The following is a 23,738-nucleotide window of genomic DNA, read 5'->3' as shown; positions in this document are numbered from 1 at the left end:
AAACTTCCCTGGGGCTTTTGTTGCTGCCTTGCTCACTGAAAGCCTTGTGTACAGTGACAAAACACTGAATTTGAATTTCAGATTAAAATATGTTAGAATACAATAAATGAGTTGCAGTTCTTTTCCTCCTGAGCTGTGTGCATGTCCGCATTATTTTGCATGAGCTTTTCTTAACACCTGTTCTTACCCATATTTTGTTTTCCAGTGATGTTCTAACAAAAGAACTGAAAAGTAGGTGATGTAGAAAATACTGTTAAAAGCAAGTACATCAGATATAACCCTTCAACTTTTTTTTTTAGTTCCCTCATTTGCCAACTGTAGCATCACACTGTAAATAGTGAAGTGTTAAAAGCAACAGGTGGTACATATTGTTCTTCAAAAGAGTGCTTAAGCTATTTTCCAGTCTTTAAAATACAAAACCTTTTATCTAAGATAGTGCCACAGCTAATGACTGTATAATATAAATTCTTTAAATCCACAAAATGAAGGATAATAAAACCCCTGCTCTTACAAAGATGGTATGATATATCTACTGTAAACATAGTGTAGTGACACTTTGTCATATCTAATATTAAAAGTTTAATATTAAATAAGCTATTTAAAAATTTAGCTTTATTAAATAGCTTTATAAAGTAGTTTTGTAATGGAAGTCTGTGAAGAGAATTAACATTTTCAAACATTGTCTGCTCATAACTATAAATGTACGAATTTCTCTGAAGCCCAGGTTGACTTTTTAAAACCTGTGTTTTGGTGAGTAATAAAGCTTTTGCTGTAACTTCAAAGTAACTTCAGAACCAACTTAAAATTTTTGCCAATTAATAACTTTCTATAGAGAGTCTTAATATGTTCAAAGTAGTTCTGAATCCAGACATATTCCTTCAGTTGTCTACAAGGTCTGTGATATCATATGGCCATTAACAAAGCTTAAAAATGTTTTCTGGTTAGAGTATGGATTAATAATAAGAAAGGTGTTGTCCTGTGACTAATAAAAAAACCCCCTAAACAGCCACCTAAACAGCTGATCAGGTCATGTCTGAATAAGCAAAAAGGACCCCAGCTAATGTGAGAAGACTGGAGTAGTCAGTAGTAAATATAGGTGATACCTCAGATTAGTCTATAGTTAAACTAACCACCAGTAATTTGCTTTTGCACCCTAAATTAAGACTCGCAAGAGTATACCTGTTGGGTGACTTGGGGAAATAACTAGAAAGCACTACTACTTCTAAGAAGTTGACAGGAACAGTATCTCTAGGTTACTTGATGTAACTAGTGCCTAAATACTCTGTTACACAGAACTTAGGGGTTACTTTAACCCTAACTATTGGCTGCTTAATGCTACTATACTCTTTTAAAAAGAAGTTTTCCTCTTTAAACTGAAAAATCTTGTTTTGCTTCACTTCTGGCTCTTTTTCACTTCTTCCTGGTAATGTGTCCCCAATGCGTGTTTTCTCGTAGCCTTCAAGATGGTCAGCAAGGCCAGCAGTGCTCCTCCCAGGTCAGAGTGCAGTCCCGCCCCCCTTCCCAGGCAGCTGTGCCCGGTGCTAGCGCCTCCTTGCTGGTGAGAAATGGGAGTGTCCACTTAGAAGCATCACATGCCACTGCATCTGCTGTAGGCGGTAGCAGTTTGCACGATGAACTTGGTATGCAGGCCTTATGTAACCTTGGTGACATGGAAGTTTTAATACGGCAGATTTATTGGTAATAATGCAGTGAAAATCAGCTAACCTGAGCTTTGTTTCTGAATCTTGTAGGTGTGTTTTAGGAAGCCCATATTGTTCATCAGTTTGTTGCCTTTGTCAGTCGCCTTTTCCAGACACTTTATGTAACAAATGCATGATGAGAAAGAAGGAGACATAAATACAAGTAATGATGATGTGAGAGTTTTCTTGATTTGAGCAATGTAACACAAGTAATAAATTTTTCTTGTGGTCTTGCAGGAATTTGAGCAGAGATGGAAACTTTGGGGATCTTCTGGTTCCTGAAAAAAAAACTTGTGGCTCCTAAGAATTCTTGATCTTACCTTTTTTAGATGAGTTGCTTAGCTGCTGTTCAAAAAAGAAATACGTAAATGAATGCTTTGCTTTTAATGTACACCTTAATTTAGGAGCTTGGTATTGGAAGTAAATCTGGACTTTTTCTTATATCAAATGTCATTATTTTATGGAGCTTTATAGTGCCCCTTAGTTCTTCATGGTCCATTTTATGTAGTATTCTTGATTATTAACATCTTAATTAACTTCTATGCAGCTAATAAAATTGCTAGGGAGAAGTTAAGATGGTCTTAATAAATGACTGACCTGCCACATAGTAGTCCAGGGGCAGGTTTGGAAAAATTCCTGGCAGGGGTCTTTGCAGCTATCTGTACATGGCCTGAATTACTTATGACTTCATCATTAATATGTAACTCTTCCTTGAATTATTGAAATGGGCATCTTGAACACTGACAATTATTAGTGATGGAATTTTGAGCAGCTGTCAGCTGTAGTAACCTAAAAGTACAGGTTTGATCAGAACACTGACAAAGCATTTGTTTCAGACCTTTCTGTAACCCAGTTCTAAAAGATAAGTGAATTGTCATGTTACCCCACTTATGGGGAAGACTCCATGAGTTGCCAGTCTCTGGTAACCATTTAAATGTGGGTTTGACTGAGTTCTTCATTCTTCTGCATCATCTAACTGCAACATAAGGAAAAATTGAATATAAGCAAAACTGAAAACCACCTTGACCTACTGAGATATTTTATATAATTTAACTACAGATGTAATAAATACACATGATCTAGTTATCTAATCATTTTCATTGTAGATTCTGTTGCTTTGCTGTTTTCTAGATAGAAGTATTATTGCTTCAATCTTAGTACTTGTATGTATCTCTCAACTATGAAAACTCATCACATGAAACTCATTTTCTTTATTTAATTTGGACTCTTATTTCTTATTTGAAAAAAATATATTTGAAATATAATTCTGAAATTGTTATACTCGTTATATCTGTCCAAGGTTAATGCTGAGATACATTCTTGAGGCTGCCATTATTTATTTGAAGGATTTGGTTCATCTTACCCAAAATAAGACAGTTGAGTTCTGTAGAATATGCCATTTAATACAGAACCTAGGTCTACATTATTTAAGAGCTTACATTACTATGCTCTAGCAGAAATCAAAGTAGATCATATATGAAATTCAGCATGGCATTCAGGCTCTCTAAAAAGGCATATTCATTGTATTTATTGTGTATTGGAGTCTTCAAAAATTTGTATGACTCAATTCTTCGGAAACTTTGTCCATATTGTGCTTACAATTATATGGGACATCACATTGTCTTTGGGAGGCATAAAACTTCCAGGATCTGCTAGATACAAATCTGATGTATAATAGGGATTTGTTTCCTGTTTTGAAACTCTGAGCGTCTTGTTTAGAATCCTTTGAGAGAAAGCAGCTGCTATAGGCAGGGTCTTCTTGTGTTATTTTAGCAAAATTAAATTTTCCAGTTTGTGTAGCAGGTTTTGTGTAACAGGTGCTATCTTTTGTTAAGAGTAAAATAGTCAGCAAAATGGTGCAAGCTTTCGTGTGTATGATTCCTTTATCCGGCCTGACAAGAAAGTATCTTTCTTTATAAAGGAAATGTGGTTAGTTTCTTTGGGGGGTTTTCTGTTGTTTTGTGGGGTTTTTTTAAACACTCAGGGATGAAGTAACACTATTTTTCTGTTTCCATTGAGTCTAAGGCTCTTGGTTTTGCTCTGTTATCCTAAGATATCTTACTGTGAAAGATGACCCTATTACTTTAGATTGTCTGTGGTTTGGGTTGGGAGAAGGTTGTAGTTTTTTTCCTTGATCAGCATCAGAATAAAAATTAAAGGAATGAAGGAGATATGACCAATTCTGTGTTACTGTGGAAATCATTGTGACTGCCCAGGGCAAAAAAAAATCCTGAAAATAGTGGGGAAATATATGGAAACAAAATCCAGTTTACATATCAATGACAAACATAACAGATGGGGTTATATATCTCTGTCCACTGCATATAAGAGTTTCTTTTCTTAATTCAAATCCTCTTGGAAAGGCAAGCAAGGCATGTGTTAATTTACTTTAAAAGCCTTCACATATAGGGCTCATGTTTTCCTTTACCAATGCAGTGTCTGCTTCTACATTTTTTCTACTTGTGTTGATGTCAAGCTGCAGCACTTAACAAGACACACAATTTTTGTTTGCTTTAAAGTTTCTTGTCTGTTAATTTGATTCTGGTGGCTTTTTTTACCTAGGATGAGCCTCACTGTATTATACCTGTCCCACATGTGGCCTGGTGATGATGCAGTTGTCTTTAACTGGGCATTGCTCTGGGAGTAAGGCAAGAGATGCTTTGAGGCATTATCTTCAGTCTTCCAGGTTCAAAGTAGGAAGATTTTTGTTAATTATGTTGTTGGAGGGCTGAGGGGGGAAGAACTTGAAGGGATGGAAAAGCAGCTTGATGTGGAGCAGTAAATATGAAATAAATCATAGAAGGAATGCAGGACAGAAAGGAAAGGTGGCAAACCAAATGCCATGATTATAGGCAGGGTTGATATACAAATCACAAAAGCAACAAAACATGTGCTATGACTTAGGTGAATGATGGTTTTCAGAGCACAGTGTGGCAGTAGTGATGCTTTTTGTTCTCATTAATATATGATTCTCTAGACAGGTGGGATTTTTCAGTCCTTGCAGTGAAGACTGATTAAATTCAAATTAGAATTTGTGAAGTAGTTAGGAATCCAAGTACTGAGTTAGTAGAACAGATGCCCAGTGTCTGAATCAGGGGTGAAATAACAGAAATAACAGACTCTTGTCCTTGGCTAGATTATTTTTTTTAATTGCTTTTGTGCAAGAGAACTGCTCATCTAGAGTTTTACAAGACAATTATGCTGCTACGTTGGACTTCTGGTTGTACTGTTTATATAACAAGCAATAATCTTTCAGATTTAAGTATTTTAATTCATGAAGGCATTTAAATGGCTTTGAATATCAAAACTTTTCTCTTAAGACAAATGTATTCACTGGTTACTTACTTGATTAAAACCAACTTAGAAGCAGTTAGGGCCTTTTTTAAATTAAATGGGTGTAATTTATTTGGGATGGATGTGGGAGCATGTTCAAAGGTACATGTAGAAAATAAATATTCACTTCCCATTATTCCTATGGAAAATATCCATGTTGTAGTGTGGAATTTGGTATAATAGGTTAAGTTCTTCTTTTGACAGACTTCATATAGGAACAAAAAATGAACTGCTTTGAAGTGTTCTAACTGAAAATATGTAAGTCTTCATACCATAGCTGATGGTAAAATTTTGACCTTTGGAAATAAAGCTCCTAGCAGTCTTCCAAGTAGTCAAATTCTGATGACTTTGGTTTTGCTGACTAGGATTTTAAAAATACTGACTGAAGCAGTAGACAAATATATGTGGATCTAATGATGATATAGATTTCAACATGTCAGTAAGCCTTTGCATGTGAACTAGTCTGAGAGGCTTGAGTAAAAGTAATGTTTATTAGATGTAAAACTGGGAAGCAAACTGAAGATAACTTATCTGAGGAAACCATCAGAGCCCCATTTTAGTGAAATCCTGAGCTACTTAAGTCTTTCAGGTCTTGTCTGTGTAAGCTCATCAGCCTATTGCTTTTGTTGACGCCCTTAACTGTGGGGACATGAGTTCATACAGTGTGAACTGTTACATGGTTGTCTCTGCATGTGGTGATGACATATTTTGGTCTTTTGGAACAAGGAAACTTGCTTCAAAGGAAATACCTTTGTCTTTTCTTCTCCATGTCAGAATGAAGATCTATTTTGAACTTATGCCCTTGAGTATCAGTGTCTTGGTTTGTTATTGTAACCTGGTCCAAATGGAATACTTTTTGGCTGACCTTAATTTGCTAAGAACTTACAGCTCTCCTTTTCTTTTTTTTTTTTTGTGTCTGCGTGTGGAGAAGTTATATACATTTATGTTGAGTGGGCAAACGTGCTATTGATCATATTTCCTGGTTTGCGAAATAATCTTTGGAGTCTTTCATTTGTTCACAACTTGATAAAACTACAGGCTTTAGAGAGAAAATATTTTCTTAAACTTATTCAATATGATGCTATTCAAAGTATTTCAGAGAATGTTGTGGGAGACCTAGGAATGGGAGAGAGTCACTAAAGAAAAATGCTAGGTATAGCCATATGTATTGAATCTTGAGTACTGAAATTCTTTGTTGGAATTTGTGTACTGTGAGGAAGCTGTTCCTATCTCACAGAGTTTAAAAAGTATTTATTTATATGACGTTGGGGCTCAGACATATTACCTCCAGTCACCCTTTGGAGTTTGTGTCACCAACAGCAGTGAACAGTCCTGTCAAGTTTTCTACTGAGATGAGTTGAGGCTTTTCTGAAAAATCCTTTTATTTAAACTAACCAAACAAAAAACCCCAACAGAACAACAGCAGCAAAACCAAACCAAATCAAAAACAGCAAAAGAAAAACAAAAAAAAGGAGGCAGAAAAAGATTTTAATGAGAAGTTGTCCTTTGCTTGCTGTGGAGCTTTCAGTAGGAAGCCTATATTAATAGGTGGGTGAATTGCAAGCATGACATATCCTGAATCCATTTTTTAGTTCATGTATAAACAATTGGAATTAAGTGTTCTGTTTGTTTGCTACCTCTCTGTTAACCAGGTTTATGTCTAACTGCAGCAATGCAGTACTTAGAGCAGCAATATAAATGCAGTGAATTTTAACAGATTTAGAGATAAGTTGGGTGACAGGGAACTGTAGATATGAGTGGGTGTAGTAGTTCAGTAAACTTCTGAAATAAATATATCTGATGTGTTCCCTCAGCCCAAGAGAAGGGGAAGTTATATGTCCAAGTAGTATATTCTAACTTCTGTGACTAGAATTTCATTAATTTAAAAACTTAAAAGCTTAATTTCCAGGATCTCTATTCAGTAATGCAAAACCATGAATAATTTAACCCAAACTTCCTTGGTTTTTATCACAGCTGGTTGCCCAGGAGACTTTTCCCTAATAATTTGTGAACATTTTTGTCCTGAGAGGAACCCGAAGCATATTATCCAGTATCTCCATGTTTGCTGTTGTATTTTTTTTATTGATACAGTTAAGAAATAAACCTTTGTAACCAAGGATTTTTTTTTAGTTGTGGGACGATTCCCCATGTCTTCCACTAGTTTAAATTTTAAGCTTCACTATCAACTGTTTGCTATACTCTGCATTGAAAACCAAAAGATAATTAGCTAAAACACTTCATTAAAATCTTAGCTATTGAGGAAAAAGCCCCAACAAGTGAGCTTTGTGCTCATGCCTATGACAGATGTCATTGAATATTGAGAGGGAGCTGCTGTGTTACTGAGCTCTGGCGCACACTGTCTGTGCCTCCTGAGCTATGTAGTGGACTGTCTTGTCAGAATGGTGGCTCTGAGCATGGCTGTGGGATATGCCTGGTTTGTCTGAAGTGCTCCCTCTGAGGGTAGAAAGCTTTATGAAGATACTTTCAATATACCAGTATTTTTTTTCATTACACTGGTTTTAAGCATCTAGTTGGAGGGATTTAACCTGCTAAGATTCAAATGCTTCCAAATCAAACTTAATTGTCTGTGGGTCTGAAGAGAAGCTGGAACAGGATTATGTTGTGTTAAAAAATATTCAAAACCCACTGTGTTAGAAGGGAGGCTATGTTCTCACAGGAATGTGAAAGACTGGAAGCTCTGATCTTGTTAGGTATTTCTGCAGGGACTGCTTGTTATCTTGTATCAGCAGATGGAAAAGCTGCAAGACATACAGCTGAGGGGTGTATACAGTTTTTCTTCACATGCTCCAAAGTGGGATTTTTCCTTTTGTTTATATAAGCTGATCTTGGAATATTGTGTGTTTTGCATCATGGCTTAAGTAGGGTTTTAAGATAGAAGAGACAGAAGCTGGCAGATCATTTAATATGAGATCAGTTTCAAAATCAGTTTCCCTGCATTCAGAGCTGAAATATATTGAACCTGGCCTTCAGGGGAAATTACAGTGCTTATCTCTCTGATCAGGCCAATGCTAGGAGGAGGGTACTGTAAAAACATCATATTGTGAGGTAGTTTATCATTTGAGTCACAATCTTTGACTCCTTGTTAAAGTTATGTATTTTGGAAGTAAGTACAAATGGTTTATCTAAGAAGTTAGTTTGCAGTCCTTTGTTCTTACACTGAAGCATTTGTTTCTAGCTTGGAGAATAAATCTCTGCCTCAATTTACTTTTCTGAGTTTCCTAAGTTAACTTATGAAGCATCACAGGTCACTTCTTTCAGTCTTTGTTTCTTTTCAAATATACATGGGCTTTTCAAGAGAATTTTATTCAGGATACTTGGGTTATCTCTGTTGTAGTTAAATGTTCTTAAATGCTGATAGTGAATGATTTACTGATGGTTCTGTTAGTTGTGGGGAAGAACTGAAGAAGCTGGTCACTGAAAATTTTTCATGTGGTTATTCTCTAAGGGGATAAGAGCTTACATTGTGCCTCTGTTCTGTTAATGGTGGAATCTTGTAAATACAATCTCTTTAAATCAGTACTGGAGTTATGTAAAATGGTATGAAAGACAACTGTGTAGCTAATGTCTGCACTGGTGACAAATTAATGTGTAATCGCATTTTATATTTTGACACTAATGCAAATTCAGATGTCTAAATTGATCTCTGTAGTAAGTTAATGAATAGAAGCTGCTGCCAATGGGATGAAACATGAGGAAATTTTGACCTGCTTTTGACCTTTTCTTTAATAGGTAAGTTCAGTTCTACGCTCTACGAGACAGGGGGCTGCGACATGTCACTTGTGAACTTTGAGCCAGCTGCAAGAAGAGCATCTAACATCTGGTGTGTGTGAAGGCCAGTCAAGAGTGATGATTCTTGTCTTTTCTGCAACTGAATACTTGATTTTAATTTTAAAAAGTTACTTAGTATGGACTACCAAAAAAAAAATCTATAAAATATATTAGCCATATACATTTACTTTTGGGACCTAAGTGATTTTTGCTAGAAGATGGCATACAGTTAAATATTATCTCAGAAAACAAAGCCTTCTGTTAGTTTAAGCAATACACTTCCAAACTGAGAACTTGACAAATGCATTTTTTATTGGCATATAGAAGGTCTTTAAGGAATTTAACCCAGGTTTTGAGGAAGTAGGTGGCTGTTGACCATAATGGCTATTGAACTTCCAGTTGTGAAGCCATTGTAAACTGATAAATTTATTCTCGAGTTCATACATGGCATCAAACAGTACATGAAAGTGTTAACATGCCTGAGATTAAATTTTGACTTGCAGTTGAAATAGCCAGCTACATACTGGATAGTTCATCTGCTGTTGGAAAGATGCCCTTTCTTTCTCTGAAGCGATAGGAAGCAGAAGAAAGAAAAACAACCCAAAACCTCCTGTGGCTTCCTGCCTGCCCCCAATCCACTTCACTATGCAGAATTGCTCTGCAGCTATTGCATCATGTTAAATACTATAATTCCTACCACATGTAGGTGGAATAGCTCTTGGAATTATGGAGTATTGAGTATAAAACCTCCCATCTTCAAATCTTTCTTTGTGCGAGTGCCTTTTGTAGAATTGAACTTTGACAAAAAGTTCTGTATTCCTTCCACAAAGCTGCCAATCCCTGCCTCTGCTGCTTGCATGTTCCAGGTGCCATGGCTTTGCTGATGGCTGCTGTTACGAAGTTGTATGTGCTAATGGAAGGAGCAAACTGGCCACTTCAGATAATCAGATCCCGGCTGTAGAGAATACTTTAGTTTCAGTAAAGTAAAATTGATAACAAAGAATGTTTTTATCTTAAGGCAAGGAACTGAAGGAAAGTTGCATAAATTTGATAGAAGTCTTAACAACCATGTATGTGATTTACATAGAAAACAAACACCCAAAAGCTATGCAAAATTGGGGGAAAAAGAAATGGTTGGATATGGACTCTCATACAGTAAGAGAAATTTCTCTTCATCTCTAATGAATGGAAATTGCAAAGTAATTTTGCTCTTACTACCATAGGTTTAACTTCATTTAAAGTTAAGTTTTTCAAAAGCAGTTTAAGTAGCTCAGTATACTTGTGATGCCTTAGGATTTTGGCTTTTATATTTTTCATATATTTATAATTCTGCAATTCTGTAATGTATAACTCTAAACTCCACATAGACTGTTAGCTACTGTTCTCCCATTTTGGTCAGATAAAACAGTTCCTCTCTAGGCCTGAAAATCAAGCACACCTTACTGTCTCAGGCCCCAAGAAAAGTAAACAAAAGTGAGTTGGGGGGGAGCAAACTTGGAGTAAATGACTTCATTACCTGAAGTTGTAATTGGAGGATTAACCCCCAATATGCAAATGGACCAAACTTACAAAAGTGTGAAAACGCGTGACCTGTTGTCCATTTTTGGGTGTAGCCCCGGGGCGGGCTTTGTCCGCCCTAAATGTACCTGAAGGCCCTTCAATAAGTATAACTGCTTTTTATTCTCTTAATTTTGTCTAGCCTCTGTTTTTAGGTTGTCCTACAAGGCATCACTTGTGCTAAGTATGTACTATTTTTGGCAGTTTTGGGATCTTGATAAAAACAGTATAGAATTAAGAGAAACTGCATGTGGACACCTAGCAGCCTCTGCACTTCTTTAGAGATATGATGTGTGTTTACAAATCAGTAGCTAACAGCTTATAAAATATTTTTGGTTTTTTTGAGTGGATTAATTACCATCATTGTAGTTCTTTTTAGACAATTTAGGGACTGGGTGTTGAGAAAATGTTATTAAGGGTAAGATTAAAGGGTATCTTGGCTTACTATAGCTATGGAATGTACCACAATACGTGAGATGAAGTGGCTACTTGCATTTATAATAAGTGACTGAAGGAAAAACTTCCAGATATTTAGATAAAATTCACAAGGAATCAAGATTTTGGACACTAGGAAATTAGAGTGACCTGTTGAAATAAAATGTAATTTATAATCTGAAGTATTTTCCCTGTTCTTATAGTGACACGGACTCTCACGTATCGAGTTCTACCTCAGTTCGCTTTTATCCACATGATCTAGTAAGTTTTTCTTACTTTTTTTTAAAGCATGCAAAGAATCAGAAAACTATCCAATTTTATAGCACTGATTAATCATTCTTTGTGGTAGTTCTTTGTTCTTATGAAGCAATTTTGTCTGGATTAGTGAAGAGAAAGTATTTAGTATTGTAGTGTCTTCATATATAGATACAAATTAATCTTTTTGCATAGCACTTTAAAACTTAGTTGGTTTCCTCTGATCTAAAACTTAGCTATTTAAAAACACTCATAGAAATTGGATCTTCTAAAATACCTTATAAAGGTTTCCAGAGATAATGGGTACAATTTGGACAGAGTTTTCCTCCTGTGTGTTACTAAGGTTAGCAGGCAGCAGAAAGACTAAATATTTTGTTCTGACCAAAAGAAACTTCACTTGAGTAATTTCCCTGAAAGGAATTTAGAAATCTGTCATTGGAATCTGCTGTACAAAATCTAAATTTATATGCAAGGAATGACTGGGAAAACAAGGCAGAAGCTTACACTGTTTCATACTTAAAATAGCTTTAATATTCCTTAGTTTTGTGATCTCAAAACTTTTGTATTATTGTTGAGTCTAGACAAACCTGTACTCTTAATTCTGAAGCCATATATTATGGTATGAAAACAGTGCAAATGGTCAGGATTCTTAAGCTGGCAAACCAAAGAAAAGTATGTTGAAGTACCTAATAACCTAATCAAGAGGGAAAATGAAATACAGCTTTAGGATTTGGCAGAGGAGCAAGAGACCTCCATTTGCCTGACCATGCTTGATCAAGAACGTTCTTTTTAAACTTGGTGTCTGCTAGAGGAGCTTTCTTTGCTTTCCACAGTCCCCCTTGAAAATGTAGCCTTTAAAAAAGAGGCTGCATTACCTCTTCTTAGTTTGCCAGTGTAGTCCCATTGGAGGGAATGATTCTGTTTTAAGGCAAATTTGTGACTGAAAAGCTCAGCCTATGCTCCTAAATGGAAATTTCCACTGAAATTTATTATTAGTGCCATGAATGTTATGCTGATTCTACCTTTTAAGAAATTAAGTTTTTAGAAAATTGTCAAAAAAAGGACCTGTTTTCTGACACAGCTTACCTAAAATAGTATGGTTTGTATTTTTGAAATGCCTTTAGAAAGGGGGTGTTCCTGCTTGTTGTTTTCACTAGTATTTTTCTAGGAAGAAAAAGCTGGCTAAGCGTAGTTAAGTACACTGATGATTTAAGAAATGATGAAAAAAAATTTTATAAATCAAGAAATTGAATGTTAAACTTAGGTGATTGTAGGAAAAAAGCACCTCCAAACACTAAACCTGTACTTTTAACACTTGAAAGTGGCATGAGTATTGAAATTTTACTCTTTGCTTTAAACATCTGTGAAGCTTTTTCATTAAATGACATTTTAACAGTTATATTGTCTAAGAATAAAGGCCAGTATTGTTAAGTGCTTAAGATGCTTCTTGGCCTGGTTAATGAAATTTATGAAGTGGATTAGATGATGCACACATACTATAGTATCTTATTAGCATTGAGTACTCTCCTTAAATATCTTCTATGGTTGCTAGTATTACTGTGATTTTCAGGACAACTCTAGACAAACTACAAAATAAGTAATAGTCAGTTGTAAATACTACTTGACTGGTTAGGGTGGAGCTTTTTCTTTGGTTATTTCTGAGTGTATTCTGGATTCAATGAGGTTTGAATTTGACCGCTGGTGCATGTGTATGTTGCTTTGTCATGCAAAAAGAACCATTCAGCATTGGTTTGCATGCAGATTAGCTGACTATAAGAAATGTGTTGTAATTTATTTAAATTAATAATTGGATTGTTCTTGTAGTGTATGTTGTCTGTGTATCAGTTTACTCGTCTTCAAATTTGAAGTTTTCAGAGTAAATGGGATAATGTGCTTGGAAGATACATTCATTTGAAATAAGGCATATGCTGAAATGCCAAAGAGTTGTGTTGTATGCAAACTGTTATTGCTGCTAGACCTTTTCATGTGCCGTGATAAGCACAGAAAAAGTAAGTAGAAGCCTGTGACAGTGCTTAACATGTAATTTCTCAAAAGTGAAACTAAAGAGTTCTAGCAATTTTCTTCAAAGGAATTTTCAGTATAATACAGTGATTCAATATAAATGAGCTTTTGTTAATACTAACTTTCTTTTAGCTTTCTCTTCCTCAGATCAGGTTGAACAGGCTGCTAACAATGGATACAGATCTGCTGGAGCAGCAAGATATTGACCTGAGCCCTGACCTTCAGGACCACATGCAACCTCAAGAGGAAGCAGCTCAAAAAGTCAAGCAGTACTATCGCTTTTGGATCCTACCTAAGATTTGGATTAGCATCAATTTTGATAGATTAACTCTTCTGGCTTTATTTGATAGGTGAGATCCTTGTATGTCGCCAGACCTCAGAAAGCAAAGATGAAAACAGTTACTAAACTGTCGTATAGATAAAACTATCCATAGAGAATTGTACTTACTTACTGTACTCTGAAAAGTGAAAGAATAATACTGAATGCAGTTTTTCTAAAATAATGGAGGATACTCTCCGAGAAAAAGGAAACCAACCCTCACTTTGCCTGTGTGGGGCAGTAACACATTTGTATGATCAAAAAGAAAGATTTGTTGCCAATCTCGTAGCTAGAGTACAGCCTTCTCCAAAAATTAATCGAAAGGGTCTGCAACCCGGCATGTACTTAGTGTTTCAGCAAATAGAGAGGATTTGCCTGCTGTTTCATAGCATTTTTTCCAAGAGTCGTTTAGTAGTGTGACTTCTTGACCCTTCTGCATTTACCTAGGAGAATAAAATTAAGGTGATCCTCCAGTTACCAGCTTTTGGAATATGTAGAGTATTCATATTTTGGTAATGAACCTCCTTGAAATAAAAAAGATAATAGTGATTCTGTTCAGGGAGGAATATTCATAATTCTGTTCTCAAGCACTATCAATATCATGTGGAGTTATCTGTATTCCACTTGGCATATCTTACCCAAGCGAGAGTATTTTTAGGTTCTTCATTAGAAAATCATGAATGGCAGGTTTCATACATAGGTAAGTTATCATGCTTGTGTTTTTCATCGGCTTATAATCATCCTAGATGGGCTTTGAATATAGATTTATGTTAGACCATGCTTCTGGTTGAACGTTGGAATTATTTCTAAAATTATCTGCTGAAGTTATCTTCTGTTGTTTAAAGTAAAATTCTGTAAGATACTGTTTTCTGCTGTCATTGAAATCCTGGTAGCTCCTAGCTTTGCTAAAGGACAGTGTGCTAGTGTAGACTATGGAAGTTCAAATCTATTAACTATTTTGCTACCAGTAGCATAACCCTTGTTAATTTTTGACCCTAACTGTTCTTTTGCAGCTTTTTCTATACATAGTTAGCTTTAAATATTTTTTTTGTCTTTTTTTATCTCTCCGTTTAATACAGGAATCGTGAGATCCTTGAAAATGTATTAGCTGTCATCCTAGCTATTCTAGTTGCATTTCTGGGCTCTGTACTTCTTATAGAGGGCTTTTTCAAGGATATTTGGGTCTTCCAGTTCTGCCTGGTAATAGCCAGTTGCCAGTACTCACTGTTGAAGGTATTTTAATTTCTCTTTACTTTCTACAAACAATAGATTTAACTCCAGTTGGGTGTTGCAGGTTAGTTAGAGCTTTAAGGAAAAATGTGCATGCTTATCATTTATAAAGAAATGAGTAAACTTGGCCTCATGGAAAGTTGGATAGATGGTAGTACAAGGTCACTTCACTAGAATGTTTCTGCATATGTTTGTTAAACAATCCTTTATTTATTGTTCTCATACTTTTTTTTGTTTGTTTTCACAAAGAGGAACACATTCTTACTAGTTGAAAACCAGCTACAAACTGAACTTGAAGTTGTATTGGTTTGGGTTTTAATTTTTTTTAGTGTCTAGGCCTCAGTGCGTTCATATAAGGCAATGATATCTAAGTGTATATTTAATCAGATTATTAATTTTTGTTAGGCTGTTAATGGCATATTGGTAATCTAAGTGATTATTTTTTTATGATTTGACTATTAGGATGGAAATTGGATTTAAAATTAAAGTTCATAACGCTATTGAAAAAAACAGTAAAAGTCCTAAAAATGAGGGGGTTGGGGATTTTTTTAGAATTTGGGTTATGAACATATACTCTTTAAATAGATTTTATTGTTTATGACATCATGCTATTTAAAGGCTGTAATGTAGCTTGACAACTGTAAAATTAACTGTAGATATTGTTAAAAGAACTTCAACCAAGAAGTTGTGTGGGGGGAGGTAAACATGCCTATCTGTAGATTGGGTGACTTTCCTCTTTTCATTTTGGTTTCAGAGCGTTCAGCCAGATTCTTCTTCCCCTCGACATGTAAGTTGTGGGCATGTGCCACTGTACTAACCCTGCAGATGCAGAACTCCCTCAGAATTGATCATTATGGTTTGATCTTTTTGGCATTTCTCTTAATGTTGCTTCTTATAAGGCACAAAAGGCTTGTAGTTGTCTTAGTGTGTGAGGGGAACAGATATTGTTCCTCCCCCCCCCCCCCCCCCCATCGTACTCCTTGTATTTAACCAGTCATGTCCTCCTGTTTTGAGCTTAGCTTTTGCTAGGGAGGCATGTCATTATAAGCTTTTTGATGAATCTTTATTATTCAAGCAATTATACTGAGAAGTATTCCTAATGTTGTAATTTGCTTTGCTGGCATGAACTGACACAACTTTGATGTTCAGTTCTAGTCTTGTAGATCATTCAGTTGTCCTAGTGGGCACACTGCTTTATTTTTTCCCTCTAACAAGCTGAGTTTGCAATTCTCTAGTGAGCATTAATGTTTGAGCATGGATATGTTAATGTGCTAGTATTGCACAATATGTTTATACTCTATTGTGCATCTACTAGATTGCCAAGACAAAATATTACCTTTGTCCTAGATAAGATGTGTAGAAGCATTATTCCTCTGCAACAGGTCATTAACTTTATTTTGCGTAAGTTGTGTGTTTTGATACAAGACCAATGGAGATTGTCCCCCCCCAGCAGAACCAGTATCTGAGTAATAAACTTTAATCCTTTTTTCCTTAAAATTGGTTTATTCTCAGTTGCTTACAAAGCCTAGCCAGAGCTCTAGCATTTAGTACTGCAAGCAACATAGCATAAAATATAGCTGAGTCTAAGGGTATGTATATCTTAGTCTAACTTAATCTAACCATTGTGTCCTTGTTATATCAAAGCCACAAAAAGGACAGACTGGTATCACTGCAAGGCAATGCATTAAGGATTTTATGAAGGATATGGTGAGGTGACAGTACACTGGTTGATGACCAATGATTAATTTTGGTTCTGAAGTTATCTGTAGCAGAAGAGTAAAAATTGCCTTTTCCACTAATAATGAACAAATGTTGGTGGTTTTGTGTTTTTTTTTTTTAAACAGGGTCACAATCGTATCATAGCCTATAGTAGGCCTGTATATTTCTGTTTATGTTGTGGTCTTATTTGGCTGTTGGATTATGGCAGCAGAAACATATCTACAACAAGATTCAGGTTGTATGGAATGGCTTTCACCAACCCATTGTTGCTGCTGTCAGCCAGGGACTTAGTTATAGGTGAGTGGCTTTTTCATGGATTTTAATTGTTTGCTCTACAGCAGTAGAACTTTATTGGAACACTTTCTCCTTCTATAGCTTTGCTGTAACAAATGGCAGCGATGCCCTCTACTATGGTGTCACAAAATTTTTCATTATCCAATATCTTAGCCCTCATCCTTGAACTTTGTTACTTAACTTGGATCTGGATAGACTACCATTTGCTTGGACCTAGCTGCTCAGTAGTTAAAGAAACATTTTGATTTGGACCCTTTCACACTCTCTGAAGGGGCTTATGGCAAATGAGTAGGAGTTCTCTTAAGTCAGGTTATTTGTATTTAGCAATTTGGCAGAACAGTACAGACACAATTTTAAAAAATATTATATGCAGGTTAAATCTTATTTAATATGCTTCTTCTCAGAACAGGCCTATCAGCAATACCAAAAATACAATTTTTGAGCTGTACTTCCATTTTGAGGTAATTCCATTGTTTTCTGAGCAGCACAGTGCATTCAGAATACTGATGACATTTAATATCACCCTCCTAAACCTAAAGCAAAAAACAAGCATAAACCCCAAAACAACAATCCTTTCCCCTGTGTACTTAATTATGAAAATAATAACAGCCCTGTAATCTCAGACAGAGCCCATAGAAAGAGGGAGACATAAACATTTGAAGACCATCTTATCATGGGAACTTTATGCATTGCTTTAATGGAGCAAAGTTATTTGAGTGATCTTCTGTGGATCACTGCTTTGGGTGGCATAAGAAAATATGTAAGAATTCATCTAAACTGAATGCAGTTGCTTTTCAGTGGTGTCAAAATACCCGTGAGTGAAGGATGACAGCAGTTAAATGTTATGTCTGCATGCCCCTAGACCATTTTCTGTCCAAGAAAAATGAAAACTTGGTCTCAGTGTGGGTTTTTTAAAATTTTGATTAATAAGAATTACTGACCCAGGCATTTTGGGTATTAGTTCTTATTACTTGATTTTAAGAACATCCTGAATTTTATGCCTCATACTGTTTCCCCCTTCAATTTTCTGCTAATAAGTCTGTATTTAAATTTAAATGCCCAGAGGGAAAGTGTCTAAGCTGCATATTTATGAACAGAAATTGTCCAGACCTTTTCAAAGGTGCTTTTTGAACAAATTCCTTGGTTCTATTCATCTACTGGCATACTTTGTTCTGTATAAAAAAAGAAATTAAGATAGAAGATACTTTTGACTCATTCATGATACAAAACTAGCATAAGTTCTCTTGATAATGCTCTGCCAGTTTTGGAAGTATCTTCATCCCTTTTCTACCATGTGGAGTCATTGCCATAATGTATACCCATATCACCATAAGCTAGTACATAAATGTACATGGAGATGTTGTGTCCTACTGTGGAAGTGAGCTACTTCTTAAAAGTACTGAACAGTGAGTCTTTACCAGTTTTAAAAGATGTGGTGGCATTTTCACCAGGCCATGTCCATCTTGGGATTAGCTTTTAAAACTACTTAGTTGAAGAGTTCAAAGTGGGTTTTGATCCTTATGTTTTACTGTTCTTCTGGGGTATCTTGCAGCAGCATATGGCGTTTATATTTCTTAGCAGTTCTTCCAATAAAAAATCAGATTGCCAGAACGGCTCACGCTACTTAAAAAAAAAAAACAAATGAAAACCCTCCAAACAATAAAAAAACCACAAGTGGAACTCAAAAAAACCAAGAACCAAACTGAAAAAACACCAAACAAAACAAAAAAACCTGCCCCACCAACCTGCACTGCACGTCCCACTTTGCTCCCCCATGCAATACACTTGCCCTTGGAGCAACTCTTACTGTTGCTGAAGCACTGTTTCAGAAAGCTTTGTGTATACTGCAGACCAGGCTGGCTGCTAGCAAACATACTTGGTTAGGTAAAAATCTCAGCTGCCTTTTTTTCTGTTCCCAGGCAAAGCTACTGGAAGAACACAGGTGCAAGGCAAGGCGAACTTTGTGTTTAGATAATGTAAATGTTGTCCCCTTGTCAACAGACAAGGGAGGACTAGCATAAATCCTTTTTGTGTCCCACATATTGCAGTTGATCAATTGCTCTAAATCTACTCCACATTTATAGTAATTATTTTATCTTTTCACCTAGTTGTTTGCTATTAGAAAACAATGATGTAAAAGACTGTAAAAGCATCCTAAATATTGGCTTTTTGCTGGACTACTCTTTAAAAATTGTGTATTCTCAGATCTGTCTAATAATTTTGTTTTCAATGGGCCTAAGGTAGCTTGACTTACAGACTTTGAGGAAACAACTTTTTAATCTGTCAATGACAGAAGGCTGTATTTGCCTCCTATGTAGGCTTCCTTGAGTAATGATTTGAGATAGGGGGTTGACCTGAGAATTTTGAAAAAGTATTTTCTTCAGGTAGTGAAGAGCGGGTCTGAAATCCTATATTTCCTAATTCGTGTCAGTAAAAAAATGCAGAATTCAGTGTCTTTCCCAAGCTTTCAACCTGCATGTTTTTAAATTATATTATTGTTTAACATTACCATGGAGTGGGGAATATCAGATTCTCAGTTATCTGACTGTAGATATTTCTAATGTGATATCCTTCAGTGTCCAACTACTCTGTGCATATGGAATTAGAAAATTAAATTTGAGACTTGTGGTTCTTTACAAGATACTTTAAAATCTGTTTCTTCTTCTGGTCACTGAAGGTACAAGTCAGTAAGATGATAGAAAATCTTCCCTAAACTGCCAAATTTTGTCTGCTAGGATTATTCTCATTATTGATCCTTCTATCTCTCAGAACTTAGAACTGACAATGTGCTGTTGCATGTGAATTAAATCTGAACTACTAGATCTGAACTTGTGTAGAAGATTATTTCTGCATCTTTTATTCTTTAAGATGGGAAGTAAATAATATGTAGAGGTTGAGACATACCATTTTCTGTATTAAAATTAGGTGGCATTCATTTATCTTTGCATTCTGAAATCCTGTAATTTGCAGATGTTTTCATGGTTCATGCAGTTGTCTTTGTTAAAAAAGCACAAAACCCCCAGTCATTTAGGATTAGAACTTTCAGAAGTGGTGTGGAAAAATTAGTAAAATTGTCAGATGTTATTAGTAGCAGAAAACCCGGAGGTGGGGTGCTTGGCTTCCCTGACGTCAGAGTGGCTGGTGTTGGGTTGCTCCTGTAACTCCAGACAGGCAGTTAGGCTTGGATAGGCTTCCCTTACAATGAGTGAAAACTTGTAAGTCTAATCTGTAAACACTCCTGGCTGATCTTTGCTAAATAAAAATGGAAAGCCTGAATTGGCCTGTGTCCATGTCTACAGCAATTAAAAGGAAAGTACTATTGGTTTGTATGACCTCTGTATTCAGTCAGTTCTGAGTCACTGAAGTAGAACTTTACATAATGTGTATTTTCCTTAGAAATTATAGTAGAAATGCTTCAGTGATGTGGAGTTAAAATATGGGGTATGTGATACCCTAGAACTTAAACTGAAAAATATCTTACCATGCTGGTTTTTTCACATTCACCACTTTTTCAACTCTTTTTTTTGTAGTGTTTACACTATGTTTCCCTATAGTATTCTTCATTGGTCTCCTGCCTCAGGTGAATACATTTGTGATGTATCTCTGTGAACAGCTGGACATTCATGTCTTTGGTGGCAATGGTGAGTGTTGTGTTTTGTGTCAGTGGCAAAAGTATGAGATGTGGAGCAGCCAAGATAGTATGTTAGTTAAAAAAATTAGCGGTTACAGTATTTTTATTCCTACCCTCTAAACATAGAATACTTAATGGTGTTTTTAAAAAGCCTAAAGGTATTCTGATTGATTATTGGGAAACAGAATTGCTGTCCTAGTAAGTCTGTCAAAAAGTGTACTTTCTTCCTCAGCTGGTTTCTATTGCAGTTAACTATTCTCATGGTAAAGCTGTTGAATAAATAAAGAGGTTAAAAAAGCCACATAAAATGCTCTTTATAAAAATCACTTCTACGGAAAAATACAAGTAGCTGCTCTGTTTCAATTGCCTTTTTTTTTCCATCAGAGGGTTGTGGCAACTAGGGGGCTGATATCATCTTAAACTGAAGTATTTTGTATTCTAACTTAAGAAGATAACAATGTTTTGTTTTTTTTCTTTTCATTTCTATGATATTCAGCTACCACAAGCCTGCTTGCAGCACTTTACAGTTTTATCTGTAGTATTGTGGCAGTAGCATTGTTGTATGGACTGTGCTATGGTGCCCTGAAGGTGAGAAAAATTTTATGCACAGTAAACATCAATGTTTTGGGTTTGTTCTCTGCTTCCTTCTGTATTAAGTAATGAAAGTATGCAGCTACTGAATTAGAAATATTAGTTTGATTTATTAGGGTTTCATACTTGCTCAGCTGTGATGTCAATAGAGCAGATGCAATGCAGGAGCAAAGCAGATTTTTTTGCTTTCAAAAGGTGTGTGATTTGTGCCTGCTCTAACAGGCTCTTTTTTTTGGTTGAAAACACATGACATTTACTGTCAGTTCCATTCTACATCAATTCTTGAAAAAAATCATGCAAGTGACTTGATTCTAGCAGAGTCTGCATGTGCTGGTACATTAACCTCTCAAAATGGCTCATGTAAGTGTTTTTTTTCTGGTGCTGCAAAACTGAAATAGTATTTTCAAATTAATATTTACTTGAAAAGAAACCAAGAAATAGTTTATAGTGTCAAAGCGAAGATGTGTGCCTGTCTGAAAGGTAGAATTCAAGAGTTAGCTGGCAAAGGGGCAAGCCCCCCCCCTATTTTTTTTGCTTGAAATGTTTTGTTTGAAAACAGTATGGAGTGTGATGTTGGTTCTGTTTGTTCATTTCAGGTGTGTCAATAATCAAACGTGCTCGGTTTACAATGAATTGTAGCATGTGTGGGTCCAACTCAGAGTTGACTGGCTTTTCCACTTTGTCACAGTGTAGAAAGTTCCTAAAGGAAATACCCCCCGTGATGCTATCACCTAAAGAACATCATTAGCCTTCTGTGAATTTGTACACTTGTCTCATTAGCCTTTTGTAAACACATCCATTTAAGACAAACAAGCTTTAGAAAAGAATAACTCTTTCATCTTTGCAGATCCAATACAGATCAGGAAAATAAATATATACACAAATAAAGCCACTGTTTAATCTGCATTCAGCACAATAGAAAAAATAAATCTTGAGTCAAAATATATGTAACTTTCAAAATTGAGGAGTGACTAAATACAGCTCTTAAGAGCCTGTGGTCTCCAGGAGTGTAGGAAATGCCTCATAAGGGTTATGAAAAACGATGACCGTTTAATGATTAAGATGGTGTAGACTTGAAGGGGGTGTACACTGTGTTAGTGTTTCTGATCTATAGTTGGACATAGGTAAAGATGGAACAACTTTTTGTACAAAAAGCCCTGGTTTATTTTTGTGGAATTGTAGTTAATTTTTCCATTCTCTTACCATGTTATGCAAAATTCTTGTATGTCAGGTAAGTGGTGTGTACTTTGTATCCTTTTTATTAACATTTCATTTCTGTCTCCAGGATTCCTGGGATGGGCAGCATATTCCAGTTCTTTTCTCCATATTTTGTGGTTTGTTAGTGGCAGTATCGTATCATCTCAGCAGACAAAGCAGTGACCCTTCTGTACTTTTGTAAGTGGCTCAGTTTGTATCTCTTCCCCAAGGAAGAAGCAAGTTGCAAGGAAGAACTACTAATAATGTTACACTTAGTACTGTTTGAACTTTTACTCACCTTCATTAATCAGAAATAATATGTTCTTGGTTCAATAGTTACAAATTCTCACATTTTGCATCTAGTTCCTTCTCTAACAATGACCTTTCTTTATGGCTTTTGATAAATCACTTACATGCCAAAATCTGATCTAACTGCCTGCTGATGTTCTCCAAAATATCAGTCAGGTACCATCTTTCTGCTGCTGGGTTTGTTGGGAACAACATGTACCCTTTCTGTGTTTAAAGAGGTGCTCAAGGCACTGGTTTAAGCTGAAGTCCACGAGGACTTTTTGAACAGTTTCACTTTGTTGGTGTATTCTCATATTGAATGTGTGCTCAAAGCACTTGTTCAAATGAATTGTGCAAAATTATAAGGATCTGTTTTGGTAATGAGGATTCCCATCAAGCATGGGGAAACAGGTATTCATGTTATTATACTGAGTTGGAGTAGTGATCTGACACTGAGGGCGTTTGATTCATTTAATAATGGTACATGTAAAACATAATAGTTCCAATAGGAGAAACACCTCCCCCAGAACAGCCAATAAAAGCTTAGCCATGTACCTAGGTTAGGCAGAGCTTGAACTTGGATTTAAATGTAGCCATAATGTTGGATGGATTTGATAAATAGTGGCCTGGGGTAGAAAGTGAGGGACTGATCTCCTCCGTTACCAAGAAAATTAATGATTCATAAGTGTTTACACTGGAGGAAATTTCTTATCTTTGGGTTGACCACTAAACCTTGTCCAATTACTCTTAGTTCAGTTGATATGAGGTCCTTTTCCCTAGATATTTGTTCCTCTGTTCTTTCCAAAAACTAAAGCCTGTATGTTCATGTTTGACTGGCAGTTTCACCTGTTTAGCCAGATGTGGCACAGTTAAGCATTGTAATATATTGCAATATGTAATTTCCTTGGAAGATCTAGGGCTTGTTCTGTAGTGATCTTCCTGTCCATAAAGTGAAATAATATTTCTGCCCTGTGTAGGGTTCTGTAAGAAAAATCCCACTGAGGAGTTGTGAGACAATTGGTTATGGCTAGTAACACTGCACATGGGCTTCTAAAAGCTTCAGTGTAAGGTTTTGGGGCTTTAGTATCAGCAAGGCCTGCTAAGAATTTAGAAGTTTGGTCAGCATGGCTAATTCATTAATTAATCGGGGTAGAATAGGTTTCTTTTGTTGTTGCTGAAGTTTGAATTAAATCAAAGAATTCATGGGTCTTTAACTGGTGTTGACAAGTAGACTACTTCTAAATTTTGCATATTTCTGTTCAGTTACTTGTGAGTTCAAGTTTTGTTTCATGATTGCTAAATTTCACCTAAAATTCAGTTTTTTTCAATTACTTCTGTTGCTACTGGAGAAACTGCAGTTTTGAACATTTGGCTGCTG

At 35.9% G+C, this 23,738-nt stretch overlaps 1 protein-coding gene across 10 annotated transcripts in view; it reads left to right on the top strand.

Annotated features, from left to right (window-relative positions):
• PCNX1 (pecanex 1) overlaps positions 1-23,738 on the top strand; it is a 90,770-nt gene that overhangs the window by 34,946 nt on the left and 32,086 nt on the right. For 5 of the 10 annotated variants that reach the window (XM_069017534.1, XM_069017539.1, XM_069017531.1 and 2 more), the window contains 10 exons: positions 1,456-1,640; positions 8,784-8,874; positions 11,018-11,075; positions 13,224-13,441; positions 14,490-14,643; positions 15,395-15,427; positions 16,485-16,656; positions 20,184-20,294; positions 20,781-20,872; positions 22,161-22,270. In XM_069017534.1, the coding sequence (XP_068873635.1) occupies positions 1,456-1,640; positions 8,784-8,874; positions 11,018-11,075; positions 13,224-13,441; positions 14,490-14,643; positions 15,395-15,427; positions 16,485-16,656; positions 20,184-20,294; positions 20,781-20,872; positions 22,161-22,270 (1,224 nt within the window). The remainder of the gene's footprint in view (positions 1-1,455; positions 1,641-8,783; positions 8,875-11,017; positions 11,076-13,223; positions 13,442-14,489; positions 14,644-15,394; positions 15,428-16,484; positions 16,657-20,183; positions 20,295-20,780; positions 20,873-22,160; positions 22,271-23,738) is intronic. The other 5 variants (XM_069017540.1, XM_069017536.1, XM_069017533.1 and 2 more) reach the window with 4 other exon arrangements.

The sequence above is a fragment of the Aphelocoma coerulescens genome, chromosome 5, assembly GCF_041296385.1.
Source record: "Aphelocoma coerulescens isolate FSJ_1873_10779 chromosome 5, UR_Acoe_1.0, whole genome shotgun sequence".
NCBI lineage: Eukaryota > Metazoa > Chordata > Aves > Passeriformes > Corvidae > Aphelocoma > Aphelocoma coerulescens.
Note: the sequence above shows the minus strand (reverse complement) of the source record. Positions and strands in the feature narration are given on the sequence as shown.